Source organism: Coffea arabica, chromosome 9c, assembly GCF_036785885.1.
Source record: "Coffea arabica cultivar ET-39 chromosome 9c, Coffea Arabica ET-39 HiFi, whole genome shotgun sequence".
Taxonomy (NCBI): domain Eukaryota; kingdom Viridiplantae; phylum Streptophyta; class Magnoliopsida; order Gentianales; family Rubiaceae; genus Coffea; species Coffea arabica.
This window is the reverse complement of record NC_092326.1, coordinates 36,783,549-36,811,411: the sequence shown is the minus strand read 5'-3', so window position 1 is coordinate 36,811,411 and position 27,863 is coordinate 36,783,549. Positions and strand designations below refer to the sequence as shown.

General features: G+C 35.6%; 3 protein-coding genes across 3 annotated transcripts; all 3 read left to right on the top strand.

Annotated features, from left to right (window-relative positions):
• The first annotated feature begins 2,487 nt into the window (after positions 1–2,487).
• LOC113709132 (dimethylnonatriene synthase-like) lies at positions 2,488–4,468 on the top strand. The gene is made up of 2 exons (XM_027231888.2): positions 2,488–3,430; positions 3,662–4,468. Exons 1-2 carry the CDS (start codon positions 2,528–2,530, stop codon positions 4,283–4,285), a joined length of 1,527 nt encoding a protein of 508 aa, XP_027087689.1. The 5' UTR covers positions 2,488–2,527; the 3' UTR covers positions 4,286–4,468.
• A 12,235-nt stretch (positions 4,469–16,703) lies between these two features.
• LOC113707694 (cytochrome P450 71A1-like) lies at positions 16,704–18,732 on the top strand. Its single transcript, XM_027229980.2, has 2 exons — positions 16,704–17,819; positions 18,027–18,732. The coding sequence occupies exons 1-2, from the start codon at positions 16,830–16,832 to the stop codon at positions 18,648–18,650; spliced, it is 1,614 nt and encodes a 537-aa protein (XP_027085781.2). The 5' UTR covers positions 16,704–16,829; the 3' UTR covers positions 18,651–18,732.
• A 6,177-nt stretch (positions 18,733–24,909) lies between these two features.
• Positions 24,910–26,856, top strand: LOC113707690 (trimethyltridecatetraene synthase-like). Its single transcript, XM_027229976.2, has 2 exons — positions 24,910–25,812; positions 26,022–26,856. The coding sequence occupies exons 1-2, from the start codon at positions 24,910–24,912 to the stop codon at positions 26,643–26,645; spliced, it is 1,527 nt and encodes a 508-aa protein (XP_027085777.2). The 3' UTR covers positions 26,646–26,856.
• Positions 26,857–27,863: the final 1,007 nt, after the last annotated feature.

The following is a 27,863-nucleotide window of genomic DNA, read 5'->3' as shown; positions in this document are numbered from 1 at the left end:
TAGAAATGTTTAATAAATGTCACCCAAAATTTTCTTTTCAAATAATATCTTCTCCTGACATTTTAGTAAAATTTCAAAGCCGGATGTCGATATGTGTCCATGGATAAAACTATAGGGCACCAACCTCAATGTGTCAAGAAATTTGTTGTGTTTTTTCTATTTTATTAACTTAGCTAGTGTCTACATTTATTATATTAATATTTATATGACTTTCTATCTACACTGTACCATATTGTCACAACCAGTAATAGCACAAGCCCCTGGTCCGTTGTGGAAGCGGTTTAATTTTACATTTTCATTTGTATAAATGATGTATAAGAGTAACGAATTCATATATTGTGAAGCCAAACTATTTTATCACAGATCTCAACTTAGCTTTTACAAATAGCATCCGAGGCATCCAAGAATTGGAAATTTGAAATATAACTATCACATTTTGAAAGTGGGGCTCATGAAACCAAGTTGATGCAGAGGCGTGATGTCTTGGAGCAGTGATTCGCAAGCTTGTGAGCAACTTCAAGAATACTTAAGGTCTGATAAAACTTAAAAGAAATGTCTATGCCTGGCAAGAAGTAACATAAGAAAATTGAAAAGCTGAGATGTTTGGAAAAAATTTAAAGCACTTTTAGCAAAGTTTATCAATGGGAAAAAGTGATTTGATGGGTATACTCGTTAGATAATCTCGACATCATGAAGTTGAAGAGGACACTACTGCTATGAAAATTAAATTGGAAAAACCATTCCAAAGTTTCTTGCACTGTTGCCAAATATATTTTTTCATCATTCGCTTTTAAAATGTTAATTTTACGTCTCTTACAAATTCAAATAAAAAAACTTGATTCTAATCTAGGTTTCTGGCTACTTTTCATCATGAATCCACCATGTAACTCATATGTGATTATTTTTTAGGGGCAAAAAGATTAGATACTATCTGTAGTTAATTAAATGACCCAATTAAAAAATTCGACTCAATCTTTCCTCTCTCTACCCTTAACCTTCTCTCTACTCTTCTTCCTCCATAGGAGGGAGATTTTGGCCTTAAGTCAAAGTCTCCCTTCCTCTCCTTTATTCTTCCTTCCTATTCCGTTGTTTTTACTTTTATTTAATAAAATCTCTTCTAGGGTATTCTAGTAAGAGTTTTCTTCTCTCTTAGGCTATCCTGGTGAGCATCTTGTTTAGTTTTTGGTTTTTTTTTTGTTATTTATTTTCTCAGATCTAAGAATTTTTTTAGATCTATATGCTAGATTTAAAATTTCTTGAGTCTTCTCGTCAGATCTCAACATCAGTTTTGAGCTTGAACCAGTTGGATAGCAAATTTGAGAGAATAAACATGCACAGATATCTATGTCGTGATTCGTTCAATTGGTTAGATTTGATGATTGGTGATTCACAATACAATCTTTTATATTTTATAACTCTGTTAAATCTTATGATTTTTCAAATCAAATATATCTGTGACATATTTATATATTTTCAGCCATCAGTGCAGATTACATTGTCAAGCAGAGCGTGCTAGACGATTTCCAGCGAGATGATAAACAATATTGACTTATGTTTTATCAAAAAAAGACCTAATTTATATTTATTTTTCTCTCTAAAAATGTGGAGTTTGATCTGAATTATATTCATTTTTTCTCCTAAAAAATTAAGATCCTTTTTTTTCCTAAAAAATTAAGATCTGACCCAATTCATATTCATTCTTGCCACTAAACAAGTGGGCTAATTTCTTAAAATATTGTTAAAAAAAAAAGTCGGCAAAATCTAGTAAGTGGTGGATTTGTTCTTTATGTAAGGGTACCTATATAGTCATACCTCATGTACTGCATGTGGCACCCAAATACCTTTTTTCTAATTTTAAATTTTTAAAAATGTTACTTTATTTTTTAATTTTCAAAATTGGGGCCACATGTACTATATTGCAAAAAAAAAAAATTCAAAAGATGGGGGCCGTGGTTATTTAATTAGGTGCGGTTTGGCGTGCATATATATTGTTAGGTGCTTTAGTTTCTGCCTTTTCCCTTTTGATGATGCATCATACTAAACTTTAATACACATCCTTTTCTTTTCTTTCTTTTTTTTTTTTCCTTTTTCCCAAAAAAAAAAAAAAAGTGATCAAGTTTTAAACAAATAATCCTTTTTGTTTCATTTTCACGGAAACTAATTAATTGTATGATCAATATAATCGTACTAGCTACTGTTAAATTAATGTTTTAGCTTTACTTGCTGTTTGACTAACAAATGGCAGCAAATTAAGGCATCAACTGGGTGAGGTACGTAGACTCCGAAGAGGATCAGTGGATTTGGTCATTTGTTTTGCAATATATATTAAAATATAAAGGCGGCTGCCGCAAGAAAACAATGAAATTATTGTGAATGGGTAAATTAAAAGCAAATCCGGCCCCCCCAAGAATTAATTCAAAGCCAATGCATGTGGCCCCTACAGATTAACCTTATCAAACTTGACCATGTCTGTAAAACCCCCACTGGAGTTCCTTGTCATACCCCCCTGACTTGCTATTCAGCCCCGATGGAAAGCACTTGGCTACTCTTAGCCTTGGCAGGGACTGTTGCATTGGCTTTTCTCTCAAAAGCATTGACTCACAAACGCCTCAAGCTAAATCATCCACCAGGACCAAAACCATGGCCTATTATTGGCAACCTGAACCTCCTCGGTTCAATCCCACATCAATCCTTGCACTTGTTGTTCCAGAAATATGGAGAAATCATGCAACTAAAATTTGGTTCCAGCCCTGTTGTAGTAGCTTCATCCCCTGAAATGGCAAAAGAATTCTTGCAAACGCATGACAACATTTTCGCCTCTCGGCCTGCAACTGCTGCTGCCAAATACACTAGCTACAACTGCTCCGGCATGTTATGGGCACCTTACGGTCCACACTGGCGACAAGCTCGTAAAATTTATCTAACCCAAATATTTAGTCCAAAACAACTCGACTTCTTCGAGAGCACACGCATTGAGGAAAGGCGTGCTTTCATTTCTCGTTTGTATGCTCAATCTGGAAAGCCAGTAGTTATGAGAGATCATCTAATGCGTCTTAGCCTCTCCACTGCAAGCCAGATGGTTTTGAGTAACAAGTACTTTGCCCAATCTGAAGGGGATGGATCTCTAGTTACCTTTGAAGAGTTCCAAGAGATGATAGATACATGGTTTTTGCTGGGTGGTGTGTTCAATATCGGGGATTGGATACCGTGGCTCGACAGATTTGACCTCCAAGGTTACGTAAAGCAAATGAAAGAACTTTACAAGAAATTTGATAAATTCCATAACCATGTGCTTGATGATCACCAGGCCAGGAGGAAAACGGAGAAAGATTTTATCCCCAAGGACATGGTGGACATTCTATTGCAATATGCTGAAGATCCTGATCTCCAGGTCAAACTCACCAGAGATCAGATAAAAGGGCTAATTCAGGTGCCATTTCTTCTCGTGGTTTAATGAAATTTCTAGATCTCTTTACCTCTTTAACTTACTGAATCTTAAAGCTAGCACTTTAGTATAGCTTACTAAAATGTGCCATTAAACATAGCTGTCTTTTTTCTTCTGATTAAGAGGTTTTCTGCTTTCAATATGTTGTCAAGCATGATACTTCATCAGCATTTGATCATGGCGGGACTAATTTTACCAATATTTGATCATGGCCAGGACTTGCTTGTTGGTGGTACCGATACCTCGGCGTCCACAGTAGAATGGGCAATGAATGAACTTCTCAAACATCCACATCTCATTGAAAAGGCAACCGAAGAGCTTGATAGAGTGATAGGGCGAGATAAGTGGGTGGAAGAGGCTGTTTTGTCAAAGCTACCTTTTCTAGGGGCGATCATAAAGGAAACTTTTAGGTTACATCCACTGGCAACGCTGCTTCCACCCCACTATGCCCTTGAGGATTGCACTGTAGCTGGTTATCACATTGCTAAAGGAACAACGGTGTTTATAAACACATGGAGTATGGGGAGGAACTCAAAGTATTGGGATTCTCCTGAAGAATTCATTCCAGAGAGGTTTTTGGGGAAGGATATTGACATCAAGGGACATGACTTTGAGCTGTTGCCCTTTGGCTCAGGTCGGAGGATGTGCCCAGGCTATGTCCTTGCACTCAAACTTGTTGGAACAATGTTGACCAACTTGTTGCATGGATTCAACTGGAAATTGCCTCATGGCATGAAACCAGAAGAAATTTGCATGGAAGAACACTACGGACTCTCAATTCATCCAAGGATTTCACTTGCTATGATCCCAGAACCACGTTTGCCGGTCAATCTCTATTAGCAAGTATTGATTTAAGGCAAAATTGAAATATATTCCTGCTCTGTATATGTAAACTGTTAAACTCATTCTCCGCTCTCCGATTATATCATTTAGCTCATTTTAGGTGAGAGCTTAGGAATCGAGACAGTATAATTGCCCTTTTGGTAAATTTGCATTGTGAAATAAAATAAAAGTCAGAATCAATTTTTTTTTTTCTTTCTTTAAATTGCTTTTGGTGAATTCTGTTGTGAAATAAAACAAAAGGTCACAATCAAGTTTATTTTTTTATTTTTTTGCTAGAAAACAAACAGGCAAAATATCGCAATAATGACATATGGAAAATTGACATGGAAATATTGAAGATTGCAGAGAGTAAAAACTGACTCTCCCTTGTTAGCAAAGAAAATAGGTATGCAACGGAAATAGGTATCTCAAAAATTTGAGAAACAAACAAGGCACTCAACCAGGGCCTCAAATCTGTTTAAATTCTGGATAACAAAAGTAACATTTACGAAAGCAGAGTTGACAGGCAAATTTATGACTCGTTTGTACACCCTAATCACCCAAATACAAGACCTATAAATAAGACAAAACAAGTCTGACTCCTGACTTGAATACTACTCACATATGTCCCTTACAATAGGGCTAAGCTAATTACTATGAACCCAATTCCTATGCAACTTCAAGAATTTAACCCAAAATAGATTGAACATAAATACCCAATTTAAGTAAAACACCTTTTAATAAATAAAACCCTAATTAGCTTAGTGTAATATTTGCTAACTTTGTCTTTTTTAAACTAAACTTAAAAACTAGTCGAATGCTTTGTCGCAGTGTAGAAAATGTGCCACTCTAAATTGTACCAATCTTCATCTTTGCACATAGGATTGGTTTAGACTTGTGTTTGTGCAAATAATTTGATTGCTTATTTTGCTTCATCAATGAATTCATCCATATTCACCCATATATGCCATTAGGGTTACCACCGTCTTGACATGATGATCATCCGGATCCATGCAATTCTAAAAAAAACCAAGAAACACATTTTTTTTCCTCTTGCCATTTATTTCCAATGCAAAAAATTTTCAGTTGCACAATTTCCAACAAATTTAACCACCCCACAATTGAATCGAGGGTAAATTACATATACCCCCTCCCCCCCGGGGTGGTTTTATCTATTTAACCCTTTGTTGCAGTGTAGAAAATGTGTCACCCTAAATTGGGTACACATTACATAGAAAAAAAAAAAAGTTACAATGTGCAATCTAAGTAGCAGAGTTACGCTACGTACAAATCCTGGGGGCTGGGGAGTGGATTCTTAATGGGATTATTGGGCTTGAAAGCTTCCAAACCTGTACATGCCATTTGGGTTGGTCCAAGGTGCGTCTAGGAAGATATTCGGCCTAGATGAAAATGAAGATCCTAATTATTCTTTTTCTGGGCATATCAGTTTTGCCCTCTCACCCACGTATATTCATTCTTGGGCTTTAAACCGGATCATAGAGCCCGAAATTTCGGTCAACTTACACGCGAAGAAACTTGCAGAACTCGTCGCCAATACCATCACCCCCCATAATCCTTATTCCAAGGCTCTTTGATAATATATTTTATCTTTAGAAAAAATATTCATATTCCTTTCGTTGAGGGTAAATCTTTATATCTAATTCATCAAATTTCATAACTTTGATATGTTGAAAGGCATCATATCTATTTAAATCTTCAAAGTCTGGTCCAGTCGAAATAATCTTGAGCATCAAAATATATTTGGGATCATATATAGGATTATTTTGATAAATATGCTTTTACTCCTTCTTGAATCTACCGAGGGAGTTTGAAAATTTCAGAAAAAATAGGAGTAGTCATATAGATTACTCCAAAATTGTACCATTTTTTAATTTCTTTGAAGCGTCTAAAGGAGAAAGGATGCATAGGTATTGGGTTTGTTCGGGTACAAATTTTTTTTCTCAAATAATATTTTATTTACGTCATAAATATATCTTTTAACCATCTTTTTTATGTTTTTAACTATCTTTTTATCACATATGCATTACACCACAAAAAAATGTTATAATATTTTTTCAAATAATCTTTTATCCAAAGATGATCAACGTGATCTGTAAAATCTATTGGAGATGGTTTCTTCGATGTATCCCTTTGACAATCTGGCTAATCAAGTGCTGGGGTTTGGACAAAACCTACAGCACTTTTGTTTCATAGTAAACTTAAAAATTAAATTGTAAACTTAAAAATTCTCAAAAAGAATACTCCATGGGCACTCCATTCCCGCGCCTCGCGGGGGGATCTTTAGTAATCAACTCAAGCTACTTAGGTTGATAGTAATTTCTCCCTAAATTGTTTTTATTGTCAAAATTATTTCCTTGTTATCTTTTTTGAGCTTTTTTAAGTGCTCTAACTTCCATATTGATTAGTTAATAATTTTTTTTGGGGCAAAAGGAAAATTTTCTTTTATTGATCTGTGAATTGTAACTTTACAAAGGAAACAAAATCCTACTGCATCACAATCTCTATTGTAATATCTACACTATACAAAAACAGACAGAACAAACTACCAAATTCCAGTAGCTTAATCCACCAAACAGTCTTGATCCAAGCACCACTCAAGCATCAGTTGCCAATTTGTCTTGGTCCTTGGAGAAATCACTTTGATCACATTTTCCACAATTTTGACAATTCCTGCCGACGAATCCCGAAATATCCTGCTCTTCCTTTCTTGCCAAATATGCCAGACAGTGATTGCTAAAACAAGTCGCCTTGGTGTTGACACAAAAGAACTAGAAATTGTTAGGATACTTTCATTGTTATTTTTCTAAAAGGTCCATGTTTAATTCGTTACTCGCAATTGAGCCCTTTCTATCATAATGAGTACCAATGCAATTAATATTTACAAAATGTTCGCTATACTTCACTATATATATATATATATATATATATATATATATATTTTACTAACCCCAAAAATGAAACTTCGTCTGTAAAATACTTGGAGACTTGTGTTAGCTAGCGTAGTGTAGCAATTGTGGAGAGCAAGAAACCGGGTTATTTTCAGCAAGCATCGGTATCTGCTGTTAGCATAATTTCTGCTGTCCAAATCTTACTTTTCAACGAAGACATACCAAATCTATGAAATTTTTGATAACTAGAACCCCACTAAACTTGTGGAGAGCAAGAAACCGGGTTATTTTCAGCAAGCATCGGTATCTGCTGTTAGCATAATTTCTGCTGTCCAAATCTTACTTTTCAACGAAGACATACCAAATCTATGAAATTTTTGATAACTAGAACCCCACTAAATGAACAATATCTCCACGTATCATCTTATGCGCTAATCAACAAATTTCCTTCTGTGATTTTTGTTACCATTGCTGCTACGACAAATTTTTTCACGCCTATACGCCCAGCATTGGCCGCCACCACGTGATGCACCATGTTTGGCCATAAGTTAAGAATAAATCTTATATGCATTGACAGTGTATATGCTACCATCGTTGGATTCATAACATGTGTGTAAAAATTAAATTTCAAATTCAAATTTTACATCGTTGTTATTCATTCAATACTGAAAGTGTATACACTGTCAGTATAAGAAAAATTAATCTACAAGGAATGGTGGTTGAATTTTGTAAGGAGACTAAACAAGAAATAAATTGAGAAAGGTAAGGAGACGGAGAGGAGGGAAGGGATGGATGGGAAGGGGTGACAACTACAAGGGGTTTAAAAAGAGTGGAGTGATAATTTTTTTATAACCATTTTACTTTTTAATTTTGGGATAATTTCAGAAACCTCCCCTGAGGTTTCTGACAGTTTCACTCCCCTCCCCTGTGGTTTCTGAAATTCCACAAACCTCCCCTGTCAGATGGTGAGGTCCCATTTCTTACATCATTTGTGTCAAAAAGACTTAAATACCCTTACAATTTTGTTAATATTTTGTGATTATCTGAAAGCTATTAGTTAAGTTAGTTATAAACACAATTAATGTAATTAACCATAAATTAGAGTCCTAAAAACGAAAATAGAAAAGGGACCGTTGTGAAATGGCGCCAAACTTAGGCGCCATGCTCTTGATCTGATTGACATAACAGCTTGAAAGGCACGGTGCATATAGAAGCAAGAAACTTGGTCTGTTCCCGCCATTGTTTGTGTTATAGCAATTGAGGTTGATGGTTGGCAAACAAACTTGTTGATTCTAACATTTGCTGAAGAAGAGTCTCTTTCTGGCAAACAAACTGTGTTACCAGGTAAGCGTTTAAGATTTCAGAGACTGTTTCAATATTCCTTGGTAGCTTACTTCTAATTTGGTTGTTGTTCGTATAAGCTTGATACATGTTTGCTTATGATTTTCTGGTTTGTCACGTGACTTGGTTTGCTAAGCCTCTACCAGTTGATGCTTGATTGCTTCTATATTTCTCGTCTGACTTGGATTGTTTGATATAGTTAGATGCCAAACCTTAGTAGCTTATGCTTTCTCTGTAACTTCAGCAACCAATGTTGCAAGATGGTTAATTTTGTAACTAATATTTTCTGTAACTTCAATAACTTCAGTAGGCTATGATTGTCTATTGTAGGATGGTTAACACTGATGTTCATGATATTGTAGTCCATTGTATGGGAAGAAAAGTAAGAGTGGCTAAGGTAAATCCCAAGAGTTACATGTATTCCGACTTACTAAATGATGTTGCTGAGAAGGCATTGCAAGAAATGTCTGGAAATGTCAATCTACTGGTGCACATGAGATGCGAAATACCTGGTACAGCTGAGTACTTAGATGTGAATGATGACCAATCTGTTGCTGAAATGTTCAAGGTGCATCAATCTCATGTAGTCATTAATATACAAGTGTTGGAGATGGATATCATCCCTGCAGAACAGAGTGATAGCTTCCTAAACAGAAATGTAGTAAATGAGCATGAGAATTTAAGAACTGAAAAAACTGGTAGAGGCAAGAATATCGAAGTTCATGAATTAAATTGTGAGACTGAGGAGTACATTAGTGATTCTACTTCTGATGACTCATGGAATCAAGGTTGGGACAGTAACAATGAGGATAATTTAGGTGATGAGCATTGGTCTGTATCCCAAAGTGACAGTAGTGATGATGATTTTTCTGACTTTGATGACAAGGAAAATGAGGATATTGTACCTGATTCTGAATCTGAACATGAAATAGATCCCATGAGAGAAGCCTTAAGAGGCAAGATGTGGACTTACAACCGAAAAGAAGACATAGAGTTTAAGAAGGGACAGCTTTTCACAAATGTTGATGCTTTTAGAGCAGCATTAAAGGATTTTGTGATCCAAAAAGGTTTTCCCCTACAAAGATTGAAGAATGAAAAAAGCAGATGTACAGCCAAGTGTGGTGTTGATGGATGCAAGTGGAGAATTCATGCCTCACCTTTAGCAGATTCAGTGACGTATATGATAAAGTCATACATACCAGAACACACTTGTGTGATGGACAGCAAGAATCGAGAGGCCACCTCTGATTGGATGGCAAAGAAACTTGTTGCTGTGATGAGAGATCATCCAGACATTTCCAGAAAGGAGATTGAAGCTGAGATGCTAAAATATGGTGTTCATCCTAGCAAACAACAAGTATACAGGGCAAGAGAAAAGGCCAGGGAAGAAATTGAGGGTACACATGCAGCTTCATATAGTAAGATACCAAAATATGTTGTTCTTCTAAGGCAGAGCAATCCTGGTAGCTTATGCAAAGTTCATTATGACAGACCCAATTTACTTGTCGAACCAAGATTCTTAAGATTGTTTATAAGTTTCAAAGGTCAGAAAGACGGTTTCTTAACTGGTTGTAGACCTTTTATTGGTTTTGATGGTTGTCATTTGAAAGGCAATTTTGGTGGAGTATTACTCACTGCTGTGGCATTGGATGCAAATAACTCAATTTTTCCTATTGCATTTGCTGTAGTTGAATCTGAAAACAAAGAAACCTGGAGCTGGTTCTTCTACTTTTTCCAGGAATTCTTTGGACCATTTCATAACAGTGTTCCTTTAACATTCATGAGTGATAGACAAAAGGTATAGACCTTGTTTACTTTACTATCATGGCAAATGTCTCATTCTATATGTCCAGCTATGCCTATTATTTGAATGGTTTTAACTCAATTGCTGTAGGGATTGAATCTTGCTTATGAGGAGCGAATTCCATTAGCTACTGGAAGGCATTGTTGCAGACATATTTGCAGCAACTTTAGGCTTCAATTTCCTGGAGTATTACTGAACAGTTTGTTCTGGAAAGCTGCTAAGAGCTATGATGCATTAGGCTTCAATGAAGCAATGGCCTCCATTAAAGACATGAATGTAGAAGCATGGAGATAATTATCAAAGATTCCACCTGCATCTTGGGCTAGGCACGCATACTCAACTGAGATAAAGTGTGACCATGTCACAAACAATTTTACTGAATCTTTCAATGCATGGGTGGGAGATTTAAGAGCTAAACCAATACTGACTCTTGCTGATGGTTTAAGAAAAAAGCTCATGAAAAAGCTGCATAAAAGATATCACAAGGCCTGCACATGGAGCTCTAACATCACTCCAAAAATCACTAAAAAGCTGAAGGAAATTGTTGGACTGTCTAGGAGATGCTCACTGCAAATGGCAAGTGAGGAGATATTTGAAGTTGGTGATGTGGACAGAGAATACATTATCAATTTGACCCAAAAGACGTGTGATTGTGGTGCTTTTCAACTGTCAGGACTACCTTGCAAGCATGCTGCACTAGGCATTATATATAGAAGACAAAAAGTAGAGGCTTACTGTGATGGTTGCTTCTCAACAGAAATGTGGATTAAGGCATATAGTGGCATAATTCACCCAATTCCTCATGAGAAACGATGGCCTCCATTACCTGATGTCACTCCAGCAATTGTCCTACCACCACCCCTGAGGAGAACTCCAGGTAGACCAAGAGTGAATAGAAGGCGAGGACCTGATGAACCAGTTTCATCTCAGACAAAGAGGTCTACTACTCTGAGATGTAAGAACTGCAATGCATTTGGCCATAATAAGAGAACATGCCAAAGAGCACTTGTGAGAGGAAATAACTCTACCTCGCAAACAAATCAGCAGGTTCATAACTGATTTCTAATATTGATCATGTTACTTTGTTCACCATACTTAAGATTATGACATACAACTTAATGTACAGATTCCTAAGAGAAGAGCAAGGCCTGGCAGGGGAATTGCAAACACAGGCTTGTCAGGAGCTGTTCTCTGGGTAAACGTTACTTCATTATATGTTTAGTGAGTGCTGAAACTGTTTACTATCAAATTAACAACTGTTAACTATATTATGAGAAGATTTTCCTAATGCAGGATCACATAGAGGGTAGTGTGCCTGTTGTGATTTCCAGTTAAAGCAGCAATCCAAGTCCATCAACTGAACCTGGTGCAGCTAATATTCAAGCTGATGTACAGGCAACTATGGATGCTGCTAAGAGAAAGGTACATCCAGTTGCTTTTTGGTCATTTTTTTTCATTTCTGAGTTGCTCACCCTATGCACTTGTCCTACATCATTTCAGAGAGGAAGGCCCTCAAAGAAAGATGGAACATTTGCTGTAACTAACATCAGGAGGAGAACTTCATTTGCAGCTTCACAACCAATTCCATTAATGCCAATTGCTGGCGTCAATTCTACCAAAAATTCCCACTTACAAACTTCAGTGAGCACCAATACATCAGCTAATCATGAGTCGCACAATCTCAGCAGCAGCTATATAGCTTGAGGTTTTAAATAGTTAGGCCTCCCTTGTCATATATTGTTGCTAAGAGAATACTGATGTTCTTTTGAATCTGTTTACGATTGGAGATACTTTTGTCATTATTACTTTTGCTGAAACTTTGCTGAAATGCTTGGTGCAACTTTTGGTTTTGTATACCATCTATGGACTTAGTACCTATACATGGTCTTTTGCTTGACATTTGAATTCCAAGCAGTAGTGTAAATTCATTAAAGACATACATTTTGTATCTTTGAAGTAAAGTGCAATATGCAGGGATTCTACAGGTTCTGCAATTTTTGTATGCACAGATTGTATGGTGTTGTCTTATTAAGATCATAATAGACAATGTCTTGCATGCACATATGAATAAACTGAAAGTGACAATTTGAATAAACTGATTTCATTAAACTGACTTCACAATTTGAATAAACATATAAATTGCTAAAAATACAAGGTTAAGTAGCATTAGCTTTGTCACTATGGAGTATTGTTCTTCAACTCTACCAATCTGGACTTGTTCTTCCCTTTGCATTGATGAATGTCTGCGTTCTCTTTGGCTGCTCACCTCTTCCTCTTCTGGACCTTCATACCATTCAAAGAATCTGCAATTTGTGCAGCAAAAGTACAGCTTGTGTGGATTCCGTTCACTCTCAGAAATTTTAATGGTTGCCTTGCGATTGCATCGACAATATCTATTTCTAATTGTAAATGATGTAGGTGAATTCCAGAATTCACCTCTGTTGCTTGAACTGGCCATTTGCGTGTGTGTTTGTTGCTGCTGCAATTCAAGATGGAACACCAAGCACTTCAGTTGCATCCAACACCAAGCATTTTAGTTGCATCTCACAGATTAACATTTGTCTGTTGTTGTTTGTTGCATCTGTGGCTGCTGCATTTTACTCTGATAAATAGCCTTCGGAGTTGGCCGTTGCATGTAGACGTTAGAACTGGCTGCCAGAAAGAGCCGTTGCATTGCATTTGTTCACTACTCCTCATTGTAAGCTTCTCTGTTGATTGGTCTCACTTACACCCCCTCAAGTTTCATTCTTCTTAAATTCCCTCATTTTTCTTCACATTGCATTAGCTCTCTAACCCAAGATAATGAGGGCATTTGTGGAATACACTTGTTTCTCTCTCCAGCTACTAATTTTTTATTGTTTGTATTTTGAAATTGGGTCTATTTTGGCATCCCCTATTTAGTTTTAGGGGAGGTTTGTGGAATTTCAGAAACCACAGGGGAGGGGAGTGAAACTGTCAGAAACCTCAGGGGAGGTTTCTGAAATTATCCCTAGTAGTTAAATAAAGGGTTAAATACCAAAAACCCCCTTGTGGTTTGACTAATGTTCACTTTACCTCCCTATGGTTTGGAAACCTATAATTTAACTTCCTGTCGTTTCAACTAAAGTGAAAGTCTAACAGAAAACATCTATAATAACGGTATTTCTATCAGACTTTCACTTTAAGTGAAACGACAATGAGTTAAATTGTAGGTTTCCAAACCATAGGAAGGTAAAGTGCACATTTCGCAAACCACAGGAGGGTTTTTGATATTTTACCCATTCTCAAATGCACGAAACATTCTTCCAAGGGTTTGACTTATAGAGGGGCAATTTTGATATTTTATTTTCAGAAGTTAGTTTAGATGTTTTCCGTCAGACTTTTACTTTAGTTGAAACGACGGGGAGTCAAATTGTAGGTTCCCAAACCATAGGGAGGTAAAGTGAACATTAGTCAAACCATAGGGGGGTTTTTGGTATTTAACCCTTCAATAAATGATCTGATTCATATTTATTTTTAGCCCTGAAAAGGTAGAATCTAACCTAAACAATATTCTTTTTTTTTTACCAAAAAGTGGAATTTGATCTTTTTATATATAAAAATGACTATATATAAGTTACGTGGTGATTTCATGCTAAAAAGTAATCGAAAACTTAGTTTGGAATCAAGTTTTATCGATTTTTTTGGTCAAATGTTCCACTTTTTTATTAACTAAATAAAATAAAGATACCAAGATTTTGAGGAGGGGCCGAACCAGACCTCAAGAGCTCTTGAAATTATTGACTAACTTTATAAGGGATGTAAAATTAATATTTTAAAAATGAAGAAAAAATTATTTAACAAAATGTGAGAAACGTTTTGAACGATTTTCCTATTAAATAACTATAAGTACGTACTATACTTTTCCAACTAGTAATAGAAATTTTGTTACACATGAAGATTGACTCCTCTTCAAAGAAAAGTGAAGTGACACCGGGATACATGTTTTTCTTTGTAGACATGTCCAATGAATGTCTCGGTTCCTTCTAAGAAGAAAACCGAAGATATTTTACTCAAGTGCAATGTCTCTTAAATATCATTGTCAGGAAGAAGACATTTACTGATGTTCTGATGTTGAATGCTGAAATGTGTAAGAAGCAAACCTTTTTTTATTTTTGCACAACCAATATAAGATGCAAGTAAAAGTGTCCTAGAAAATGATTTTGATAGTCCCTGATAGGGTAAAAGACAATTTCCTAATTAATTCAATCGATTGTGTATCAAGTGTATGTAAAAGTCACTCACCCTCCTTACATAGTAGTCCCTTGATCACCTTCATTGATTGGGAAAAACTGGAATTTTGTAATCGACTCACAATAACTTCCAAAGCTTGAGTCCCTATGAGTCACAAAAGAGGGTTTTAGCTCCCTGCAAATTCTTAAAGTTTTCTTTCGGCGGCTTATAAGTTTTAGGAATTAATTCAAGCTAATTAGTTTGAGTTATTTCTTCCTAACCTGTTTTGTTGTCGACATTAATTTCCTTCTTATCATCACTTAATTCCTTGTCCTTTTTTAATGCTTTAGCTTGCATAATGATCAGTTAATCAATTATTAAATTACTTTTGTTATCAGTTTTCAATAAAATGATTTTGTGCCGAGAAGGCGTCGATTTAGTAGTTAAGGTTGATACTTCAAAGTTTAGAAGTTCAGGATTCTAATCCCACTATCTCGTCTTTACTTTTTAAATCTCACTCTAAGATGATTATGTAGTTGTTTAAACTTGCTAAAATGTGCATCTAAGAGGAATTAACACTAGACGTTCCCATTCTTGTTTTTTCTCCCCCATATGAAACTTGTGCCTAAAACTTACCAAATTTAAAACTTATGAACTGAATATATTGAAGCTGAAAAATATGGGATGTCACACTTGATAAACGTTTTTCAAATGTCAAACAAGAACATAAAAATTCACCAATCTAGGAACCCCAGGCTCCCTTTGCATGGGCCTCCTTCTTTGTGGTAGAAACTACTCATGGAGTGGAGGACTCTACGTCAAATGAAAAAAACAAAGTAAAATGTCACCCAAAGTACATTTTGTAGAAATGTTTAATAAATGTCTTATTTCTTTCATAGAAAGTCCAATGCCTTCTCAGAAGAAAAAACTGATGATATTTTCCTCAAATCCAATGTCTCTTGAGTATTATTTTGTTGTTTGGATGCATTTTTATTTACAAATTTTTTTATTACATCAAAAATAACTTTTTAATCACATTTTAATCTTACATATTATATATATATTTCACATATATCACATATCAATCTAAGATTTTCTTTTCAAATAATCTCCTATCCTAACAGACTAGATATTTTAGCAAAATTCCAATGCCAAATGTTGGCATGTGTCCATGGACAAAACTTTTGTTATTTTAAACGAACCAATAATGAAATGTTGGAAAAAGTATGCCAGATATTTAATCCAAACAAGCCATGGCTGTTTCAATTATGCTAGGTGGTGTAGTAGAACAATTTAATGTAGACATACCTCATTTGCTTTTGTGTTAGTTTCACTCATGCTTCTATTCTATATCTTTAATGAACTAAATGGGAAACAAACAACTTCCTAATCAATTCACTGGATTCTGTACAGAAAAAATCTGAAATGTGGCATTTTGTAACGATCAGGGGTTTTGGGTTGTCGCAATAGTAACAGTAAAGTGCAATTGAAGAAAGCGGAGATAGTAGTGTGTTTTGAAATTGGACGTTGGAGATTAAATATAAGACACTAATTTTCATGTGTCAAATGATTATTGTGCTTTCAAGAATTGTAAATTTCAAATGTAATTATCACACTTTGAAACTAGGGACTATGAATTGAGCTTAATTATTATATATATACCTCGCACTTGTCAAGTTTTTTTGTGAAGATTCTTTCAAGAATTGTGCAGAGCATGTGATAAATAAAATTCTACCCACAATTTCTGGCAAAAACAACAAAGAATCCCTCGACGGATTATTATTATTATTTTTTTCCTTTTCATTCTTGACTTACACCACTTCTTTTAGCCATTGTTGTGACTTCTCAACATTTTAATTCTCGCCAATTTTGCTTCCAATTGAAGTTGATCATTTTACCTACAAAAATAAAGAGATTTTGCAAGCAAATGCCAAAATCACAACAAATTTGTCTATCAACTCAATGTGCAAGTTAGAGACAAAAAATGGACAACGTATACCATTTAATCTTACAAATTGACTCAAAAACACTGTGAAACACATTCAAGAATATCACAAATTTAGCCCTTAGCAATTTCAAAATCTTTTATTAATCCTAATATGGATATTGGGCAATGAACGGACAAATAAGATAGCTAAAAGGGCAATTTTGAAATAAAGTATGCTCTGTCTACTCAAGTGAATCTTTTACTCTTATTTTGCTCCTAGTTACTGAACATGTTACAACAGAGGGTTGATTTAGGGGAGGTCAGTGAAATTTTCAGAAGTTGCAAAAGTGAAAATTTTCTAAAATTATTCAAAGAGAAAATTTGAATTCAATGCATGTGGCACAGATCAACCTTATCAAACTTCACCACGTGCATAAAACCCCCACTGAGTTCACTGCCATAACTTATTATTCAGCCCTGATGGAAACTTGGCTACTCTTAGCCTTTGCAGGGATTGTTTCATTGGCTTTTCTCTTGAAACTATCCACTCACAAACGCCTAAAGTTAAATCATCCACCAGGACCAAAACCATGGCCTATTATTGGCAACCTGAACCTCCTCGGTTCAATCCCACATCAATCCTTACACTTGTTGTCCCAGAAATACGGAGCAATCATGCAACTAAAATTTGGTTCCAGCCCTGTTGTAGTAGCTTCATCCCCTGAAATGGCAAAAGAATTCTTGCAAACACATGACGTCAACTTCGCCTCTCGGCCTGCAACTGCTGCTGGCAAATATACTAGCTACAACTGCTCCGACATGACATGGGCACCTTATGGTCCATTCTGGCGACAAGCTCGTAAACTTTATCTAACCCAAATATTTAATCCAAAGCGACTTGACTTCTTCGAGAGCATACGTATTGAAGAAAGGCGTGCTTTCATTTCTCGTTTGTATGCTCTATCTGGAAAGCCAGTAGTTATGAGAGATCATCTAATGCGTCTTACCCTCTCCAGTGCATGCCAAATGGTTTTGAGTAACAAGTACTTTGCCCAATCTGAAGGGGAAGGATCTATAGTTACCTTTGAAGAGTTCCAAGAGATGATAGATACATGGTTTTGGCTGGGTGGTGTGTTCAATATCGGGGATTGGATACCGTGGCTCGACAGATTTGATCTCCAAGGTTACATAAAGCAAATGAAAGAACTTTACAAGAAATTTGATAGATTCCATAACCATGTGCTTGATGATCACCAGGCCAGGAGGAAAACGGAGAAAGATTTTATCCCCAAGGACATGGTAGACATTCTATTGCAATATGCTGAAGATCCTGATCTCCAGGTCAAACTCACCAGAGATCAGATAAAAGGGCTAATTCAGGTGCTATTTCTTCTTGTGGTTTAATGAAATTTCTAGATCTCTTTACCTCTTTTTAACTTACCGAATCTCAAATCTAGCAGTTTTGCTTAGGATAATGTGTCATTAAACATAACTGCTTTCTTCTGATTCAATCTGTTGTAAAGCATGATACTTCACCAATTCAAGATCAGGGCAGGACTAACTTTACCAATATTTGATCATGTCCAGGACTTACTAGCTGGTGGTACAGATACCTCAGCTACCACGGTAGAATGGGCAATGAATGAACTTCTCAAACATCCACGTCTAATTCGAAAGGCAGCTGAAGAGCTTGATAGAGTGATAGGGAAAGATAAGTGGGTGGAAGAGGCTGATTTTTCAAAACTGCCTTTTCTAGAGGCGATCATAAAGGAAACTCTTAGGTTACATCCGCTGGCAACGCTGCTTGCACCCCGCTATGCCATTGAGGATTGCACTGTAGCTGGTTATCACATTGCTAAAGGAACAACGGTGTTTATAAACACATGGAGTATCGGGAGGAACTCAAAGTATTGGGATTCTCCTGAAGAATTCATTCCAGAGAGGTTTTTGGAGAAGGATATTGACATGAAGGGACAAAATTTTGCGCTATTGCCATTTGGCTCAGGTCGAAGGAGGTGTCCAGGCTACAACCTTGGAATCAAGCTTGTTCGATCAACGTTGGCCAACTTGTTGCATGGATTCAACTGGAAATTGCCTCATGGCATGAAACCGGAAGAAATTTGCATGGAAGAACTCTATGGACTCACAACTCATCCAAGGATTTCACTTGCTATGATCCCAGAACCACGTTTGCCTGTCAATCTCTATTAGCGGGTACGATTCAAGGGAAAATTGAAATATGTTCCTACTCTGTATCGGTCAACCGTTGAACGCATTCTCCGCTCTCCGATTATTTCGTGCCCTAAAAACAAATCTGACTCCTTGACTTAGAAGACTTCTCACACGCTAAGGCTAACTATAAGGCTAAGCTAAGTAGCTAACTATGGACCCAATTCCTATGCAACTTCGAGAACCTAACCGAACATAGATTGAACAAAAATACGCCTTTCAATAAATAAAACCCTAATTGACTTAGCATGATATTGCTAACTTTGTCTTTATTAAGCTAAACTCAAAAACTAGTCAAACGCTTTGTTGCAGTGTAGAAAACGTGTCACTCTAAATTGGGTATACATTACATTAAAAGAAAAAAAAGGTTACAAAACACAATTGTATTCGTTACATACAAATCCTGACGAATGTGGAGCGGATTCTTACCAGTCTGCTAATGGGATTACTGGTCTCAAAAGATTCCAAACCTGTACATGCCATCTGGGGTTGGTCCAAGGTGCCTCTTGGACAAAATTTGGCCTAGATGGAAATGAAGATCCTAATTATTCTTTTTTTGGGCAAATTTCAGCTATACAGTCTCTCCCACTTATGCTCATCCTTGGGCGTAGAGCAAGAAAATTCGGTCAATCTACATGTGAAGAAACCGTGAGAACTCTAATTCTATCACTTCCTGTACATTTCTTTGAAACGTCAAAAGGAGAAAGGATGCACAGTAATGGATTTCTTTGGGTACAAACTTTTTCTCAAATAATATTTTATTTACATCATAAATACATTTATCATTCATTTTTTTATATTTTTAACTACTTTTTTATCATATATACATCACACACCTTTTTTATCATTTTATTTCCAACTTAGTAATTTTTTGCCTTTTTTTGGTTCAATTCCTCCTCTCTTGCAACTGAAGTGGCATTCCTCCTCACTCAGAAACTCCTGATGAAGCAATACTGATATTGGGGTGCAAGTAGATTTGCCAAATCACAAAAGGAAAATCCACCCTTTTTTCAAACCCTGCTCTCATGCGAAAGAAAGTGGCCAAGGACATGGCAAATTGGGTGCAACTTGATTTGGCAGAGAAAATTTTGTAGCTCTGTCTCCCGTAAAGAAAACAACAATCGAGAAATAATTAAAGTTAGCATAGTGAAATGCCATCAACCCACGTTTGGTCTTATCGATGCCACACTTTTCAACCCCGTACAAACAAATCCTGCAACAAGACAAATGGAAGTCATCATCTCGTCTCGTCGCAGTCTAACCCGTGAAATCACAGATCCGCAAGCACATTTTCATTTAACTTTTCCATGAATTTGTTTAATCTTTTGTAAGACAGTCCATCACGATTTACCACCTGGGAAAAGCAGCCTCATCTGAAAGTCACCGAGATGTCCTCTCGAACAATCTAGGTTAATAGAGTAAGCTGTCAATACCAACGTCATGTGTGTTTCAATAGATGAGTGTTCTGGCTTACCTTACTGATGATTGAGGTGTAAATATTTGTGTAACACCAACAGTGCTAGCTGCTGATGTGGTTGGAAAATTGTATAAAATTATATACTTACAAGTTGAATCCATATCACACTTTTTTTCTTTTTTGGGCAAAGCCCATGAACTCGGAAGGGATGCATGCAGTGTACACTTGATGTCATAAACATTTTCCAAACATTGAATTTAGTCATACCAAATCTTACTTTTCAAACATAAATGATTCACCAATATAGAAATCTTACTTTTCAACAAATCCATACCAAATCTTTGAAATTTTCGACAGTGGAACCCCACTAAATGAACAAATATCTCCATGTATCATCTTATTCACCAATCAACAAATTTCTTTCTGTGATTGTTGTGTTACCGTTGCGGCAGCGACATATTTTTCCACGCCAGAACGCCGCAGCATAGGAAAGGGAAGGAGACGGGAGGAAAGGGAAGGGAAGCGCTTACAACTACAACAGGTCCAAAGAAGAGTGGACTGATAAATTTTTTATTATTTACTTTTCTTAATTAATCTTATATTTCTTGCAATATAACATATGAAATATATCTTATCGAGTATCCAATGAGCATCTTTTGTAATGATTTACTTTTCCTAATTAATCTTATATTTCTTACAATATAACACATGAAATATATCTTAGCGAGTATCCAATTAGCATCTATTAGATAGACCCTTCATAATATTATGTTTAAAATGGGTGGGTAATCAACATTATACCCAATTTAATGATATTTAGCCACTAAATTTAAGGAACGAGCTTATGTTGGATTTTAAAAATCGATATGTAGGGATATGATTGGACTTAAGACTCACCTACCAAATGCTTCCTTATTTATTGAAGTTATACATTAGCTTTTCATCATAGGTGAATAAAGGAAATGTTTGATAACTTTTAAAATAATAACTTTATATCCATTACAAAATCAAATACATAAAATTTGGTCCTAATTTGGGTTTTTGTTCACGTTCTACCCTAAATTCATCACATGACCCACGCATGATCATTTTTTTGAGCAAAAAGATTAGATCCTATTTATAGTTAAAATAAATTATCTGATCCATATTAATTTTTACTCCTAAAAAAGTATAATTTGACACAAATCATGTTTGTTTTTCACTAAAAAAAGTAAGATCTAACCTTTTTTATATAAAAAAAAAAACTGCATGTGGGTCACATAGTGATTTCATGGTAAAAAGTTGTCCAAGACTTAAATTGGAATCAAATTTCATCATCTTAATTTTGTAAAGTATGTAAAGTTAATATTTTAAAAGTATGTGATAGAAAATTTTATTTAACAAAATGTAAGGAACGTTTTTAACAATTTTTTCCATCCAATAACTATAAGGGTAATATGCGTCGAAGGAAACAATAAGCATACTTTTCCAACTTGTAATAGAAATTTTGTTACGTTTGAAGATTGACTCTGCTCCAAAGAAAGTGAAGTAACACAGGAATACATTTTTTATTTTGTCGAGATGTCCAACTCAAGCCTTGGTCCCTGTCAATCACAAACGAGAGTTTTAACTCCCTCCAAATTCTTAATGTTTTCTTTCGACTGCTTATAAGTTTGAGGAATTAATGCAAGCTAATTAGTTTGAGTATTTCTTCTGAACCCCTTTTTGTTGTCTACATTTATTTCCTTCTTATCATCACATAATTCATTGTCCTTTTTTTCAATGCTTTAGCTTGCATAATGATTATTTAATCAATTGTTAAATTACTTTTGTCATCATTTCTCAATAAGATGATTGTTTAGCTGTTTAATTGCAAATTAGCCACTTCTTTAGTCATGCATACTAATGCAGTTTTACTTCCTATAATGTGCATCCAAGAGGAATTAACAGTACTAGACGTTCCTTTTCCCCCCTCAAACATGAAACTTGGCCTAAAGCTTACTAGATCTAAAACCTATCAACTGAATATATTGAAGCCGAAAAATATGGGATGTCACGCTTGATAAACATTTTTCAAACATCAAACAAGAACATAAAAATTCACCAATCTAGGAACCCTAGGCTCCCCTTGTTTGGGCCTGCTTCTTTATGGTAGAAACTCTATTATTCATGGAGGACTCTACTTCAAAAAAAAAAAAAAAAAAAGTAAAATGTCACCCAAGTACATTTTGTAGAAATGTTTAATAAATGTCTTTTTTCTTTCAAACAAAAGTCCAATGCCTTCTAAGGAGAAAAGCGTGATGATATTTTACTCAAATCCAATGTCTCTTGAATATTATTTTGTTGTCTGGATCGGTTTTTATTTCCAAATTTTTTAAATTACATCAAAAACAATTTTTCAATCACTTTTTTATCTTGCTAATTATATTTATATTTCACATATATCACATTATCAAAAGTACGACATTAACATTCTAAGATTTTCTTTTCAAATAATCTTCTATCCTGACAGACTAGATATTTTAGTAAAATTGTCCATGGACAAAACTTTTGTTGTTTTAAACGAACCAATGATAGAAAAGTATGCCAGATAATATGGTTGTTTCAATTCTGCTAGGTGGTGTCGTAGAACAATTTAATGTAGACATACCTCATTTGTTTTTGTATTAGTTTCGCTCATGCTTCTATTCTATATCTTTAATGAAATAATGGGAAACAAATAATTTCCTAATCAATTCACTGGATTCTGTACAGAAAAAAGTCTGACACGTGACATTCTAGAAGGATCAGGGTCTTCTGCTGTCGCAATAGTAATTGCAGAGTGCATTTGAAAGTGTGTTTTGAAATTAGATGTTGGAGATTAAATATAGGACACTAATTTTAATGTGTAAAATGATTGTTGTATTGTTTTTTCATCTTCTTGTTGTGTTAATGTTTACTAGTGTTTACGTTTATTATCTACATTAGTTATGTTACTAACTAATTGTCTATATTGTACCATACATTTACCACTAGTAACGGCAAAAGTCCCTAATCTTTTGTGGAAGTGTTTCTATATTTTCATTTGCCTTGTAGACAAGGACGGAACTAAGGGGCCCCTGTCCCCCAAAGTCTTATAAAAATTAGATTTTCCTCCCTTATAAAATTAAAAAATTTTTAAAAACACTTTATATAAATTTAAATTCCCGCCCCTGCAAATACCTAAAAATTTTTAGGTTATATGAGATATATTTTCTGGTTCCTATACTTGTATGCATAATCTATAAGAGTAACTACTCTTCAAATTAAGATGTGATAATGCTGCACGGCATCAACTACTTTCAAATTCCTACAATTCTACACTCTGACAAAAGAAAAGCTGGGATGTTTGGAAAAAGTTTAGAGGCTTTTAGAAAAGTTTATCAATGGCAAAAAGTGATTGATGGGCATAATCGTTGGATAAGCTTGACCTCATGTCATTCAATGTCAACATCACAAATCACTAATTGATACTTTTCCCAAAATAGTCAATACTACAGGTTTATTTTGGAAATTTAATGCCAGTTTTCCTATCATATTGGCTCAATCTATTCACCTCATTAATTTCATTGCCTTCATATTATTGGAAGAGTTTGTATTTTCACTAGCAAAAGTAGAGCTTGTTTTAGGTAAGAGTGGGCAAAATTATCTGCTAATCCGAAAATCCGTCATATTCGATCCGTTCCGATCCGAAAATTAGGATATCTAATTTTTATTATTTGATCGGGTCAAAAGAGGATCGAATACTCCTAAGATGCGGGGCGGGTTAGGGTCACATAATTAAAAACTCGTGGGTACCCAATCCACCCCGCATATATATATTTTTATTTTTATTTTTATACACGCACTATAAAATAATAATTTAGAACTAAATAAGTAATTTTATTGAACAAATTGCATTACAAATATGAGAGATTATAGTTTATTTACAAGATTCATTTGTAGAGGTCATGATCTTATATTTTATAGAAAAAAGTTTAATTAATATGAAACATATATATTAAAAATTGTGCTACTTATTTCAAACTTTTATTGATTTTGAATTCTTTTAATTTTTTTCCTTTATCTTATATTCTCTTCACATGCTTGTTTCTTGGTGGGAAACCTTTTTTTAGAAAAAAAATTTATTAAATCTTAAATGAATGTGTAAAATATAAAATTAAATTAGTATAAATCATTTTTGTTAAATTAAATGATGAATGGGGCGGGACGGGTATTCGCTGACCCGATCCTATCTCAGCGGGTACCCTATAATCGGATACCCGCTGATATGCGGGGCGGGTAAGGGTCAGCTCAGAAAATGGCTGACCCGCAAGGTACGGGTCGGATCAGCCAAATGGTAAATGGGGCGGGTAACGCTCTCAAACTTTTTTTTTTTTTTGGGTTTTGATTCTCAAAAATTTCTGGTCGTCGCCTTGCAATTAGAACCACAATTAGAAAGATTTGGTGAATTGTATGACTTCCGTCTTAAATTTTAGGAGACTATACTTGTTCTCTCTAATATTTTAAATTATATTTTCAAAACCTGTTCATCAATGTTTCAATTTTTTTCACCTCAACTCTCTTCATATGTATTTCTAGCAACAAAAGTAACTGTTCCTATTTCAACAATAGTTATTTTTGTTATATTTAGTTGCATTACAGTAACAACCACTATGCAAATTTTTTCTTAGTTTTTAAATCTTTTATTCGAAGAAAAAATTCGAATTCAATGCATGTGCCACGGATTAACCTTGTCAAACTTTACCATTTACATAAAACCGCCACTGAAGTTCGGTATTTAGACCCCCAGAGGAGTTCACTGCCATAACTTATTATTCAGCCCTGATGGAAAGCACTTGGCTGCTCTTAGCCTTGGCAGGGATTGTTGCATTGGCTTTTCTCTCAAAAATATCCACTCACAAACGCCTGAAGTTAAATCATCCACCAGGACCAAAACCATGGCCTATTATTGGCAACTTGAACCTCCTAGGTTCAATCCCACATCAATCTTTACACTTGCTGTCCCGGAAATATGGAGAAATCATGCAACTAAAACTTGGTTCCAGCCCTGTTGTAGTAGCTTCATCCCCTGAAATGGCAAAAGAATTCTTGCAAACACATGACAACATCTTCGCCTCTCGGCCTACAACTGCTGCTGGCAAATACACTGGCTACAACTGCTCCGACGTGTCATGGGCACCTTACGGTCCACACTGGCGACAAGCTCGTAAAATTTATCTAACCCAAATATTTAATCCAAAGCGACTTGACTCCTTCGAGAGCATACGCATTGAAGAAAGGCGTGCTTTCATTTCTCGTTTGTATGCTCTCTCAGGAAAGCCAGTAGTTATGAGAGATCATCTAGTGCGTCTTAACCTCTCCACTGCAAGCCAGATGGTTTTGAGTGACAAGTACTTTGCCCAATCTGAAGGGGATGGATCTCTAGTTACCTTTGAAGAGTTCCAAGAGATGATAGATACATGGTTTTGGCTGGGTGGTGTGTTCAATATCGGGGATTGGATACCGTGGCTCGACAGATTTGATCTCCAAGGTTACATAAAGCAAATGAAAGAACTTTACAAGAAATTTGATAGATTCCATAACCATGTGCTTGATGATCACCAGGCCAGGAGGAAAACAGAGAAAGATTTTATCCCCAAGGACATGGTAGACATTCTATTGCAATATGCTGAAGATCCTGATCTCCAGGTCAAACTCACCAGAGATCAGATAAAAGGGCTAATTCAGGTGCTATTTCTTCTCGTGGTTTAATGAAATTTCTAGATCTCTTTACCTCTTTAACTTACCGAATCTCGAAGCTAGCAGTTTTGCTTAGGATAATGCGCCATTAAAGATAACTGTCTTCTTTCTTCTGATTCAGTCTGTTCTAAAGCATGATACTTCACCAATTCAGGATCAGGGCAGGACTAACTTTACCAATATTTGATCATGTCCAGGACTTACTAGCTGGTGGTACAGATACCTCAGCTACCACGGTAGAATGGGCAATGAATGAACTTCTCAAACATCCACGTCTCATTCGAAAGGCAACTGAAGAGCTTGATAGAGCGATAGGGAGAGATAAGTGGGTGGAAGAAGCTGATTTCTCAAAACTGCCTTTTCTAGAGGCGATCATAAAGGAAACTTTTAGGTTACATCCGCTGGCAACACTGCTTGCACCCCATTATGCCATTGAGGATTGCACTGTAGCTGGTTATCACATTGCTAAAGGAACAACGGTGTTTATAAACACATGGAGTATCGGGAGGAACTCAAAGTATTGGGATTCTCCCGAAGAATTCATTCCACAGAGGTTTTTGGGGAAGGATATTGACATGAAGGGACAAAATTTTGCGCTATTGCCATTTGGCTCAGGTCGAAGGAGGTGTCCAGGCTATAACCTTGGAATCAAGCTTGTTCGATCAACGTTGGCCAACTTGTTGCATGGATTCAACTGGAAATTGCGTCATGGCATGAAACCAGAAGAAATTTGCATGGAAGAATTATATGGACTCACAACTCATCCAAGGATTTCACTTGCTATGATCCCAGAACCACGTTTGCCGGTCAATGTCTATTAGCGGGTACGATTCTAGGGAAAATTGAAATATGTTCCTACTTTGTATCAGTCAACTGTTGAACTCACTCTCCACCCTCCGATTATATCACTTAGCTCATTTTAGGTGAGAGCTTAGGAGTCGAGACAGTATAATTGACCTAAGAGATCTCAGACATTCGTATTGGTCATTCCTATTGTGAAATAAAACAGAAGTCACAATCCAGTTTTTTTTTTCTTTCTTTAAATTGCTTTTGGTGAATTATACTGTGAAATGAACAAAAGTCACAATCTTTTTCTTTTTCTTTTTTTTTTTTTTTGCTAGAAAACAAAGCAAAATATCGCAATTATGACGTGTGGATGAATTGACATGGAAATATTGAAGATTGCATAGAGGAAATAACTGACTCCCTTGTTAGCAAAATTCATTCATTCTCAATTACCCCGTGGAGTGAATAGCAATCAATATCAGCCTCCTCTTAAAAGGTTCCTGCTTTGGATCAGTTAATGGTTGGACTCATTCTCCCCTCTCCATTTATATCTTGCCGTTCTAATCACCTAGCTCATATTAGGGAAATATTGGGAGTTGGTGTTGGTTTTGGGCCAAATATAACTACGTGAATATGAATACTCCTCAAATTAGATTCAATTAGAAAATGAGTTAGATTATCTTACCTCAATATTGCATGAAAAAATGTAAAACTTTTGTACCATAAAAAAGTTCAACTGCATGAGTTGAGACACAGATTAGATTGCCCTCTTTCAAATGTTTTGCACCTACAGAGTATTATGTGATAGAGTAAATTTTAGCACCTCACCTCTAACCTATCTCTGAGTGTAGTTTACCCTAATATACACCAATGGGTTAGACAAAAACCTAACATAACACCATTAAAACAAGTATAATATACCTAACACTTGTTAAGTAGTAGAATATAGGACAAGAATCTCCTTATCAAGAGTAAGAAAGATAGGTGTTATAATGTAAGATATATGTTGTTTGAATATATATTTATAGTTAGAATATTATAGGAGTACAACCTTGACAATTGACATTAAATCTAATGATTATACAAAATTTTAGTTTCAAAACACTATAGTTTGTAATGCCATGTATAACGGTCAAATCTTTATCAAAATAGCATTACAAAAGTTCTCATTTGTGTTATCAAATTTGTAATTGAAAATCATTGAATAATAATTGTTTTTTTTATTGAATTACTCCGATAGTACCCCACCTATT

Bases quoted from the DNA above. Each gene is read 5' to 3' on its own strand.
- LOC113707690 (XM_027229976.2), top strand. From the start codon at position 24,910: ATGGAAAGCACTTGGCTGCTCTTAGCCTTGGCAGGGATTGTTGCATTG. The intron at 25,813-26,021 runs GTGCTATTTCTT...GATCATGTCCAG, and splicing joins AGATAAAAGGGCTAATTCAG to GACTTACTAGCTGGTGGTAC.
- LOC113709132 (XM_027231888.2), top strand. From the start codon at position 2,528: ATGGAAAGCACTTGGCTACTCTTAGCCTTGGCAGGGACTGTTGCATTG. The intron at 3,431-3,661 runs GTGCCATTTCTT...GATCATGGCCAG, and splicing joins AGATAAAAGGGCTAATTCAG to GACTTGCTTGTTGGTGGTAC.
- LOC113707694 (XM_027229980.2), top strand. From the start codon at position 16,830: ATGCATGTGGCACAGATCAACCTTATCAAACTTCACCACGTGCATAAA. The intron at 17,820-18,026 runs GTGCTATTTCTT...GATCATGTCCAG, and splicing joins AGATAAAAGGGCTAATTCAG to GACTTACTAGCTGGTGGTAC.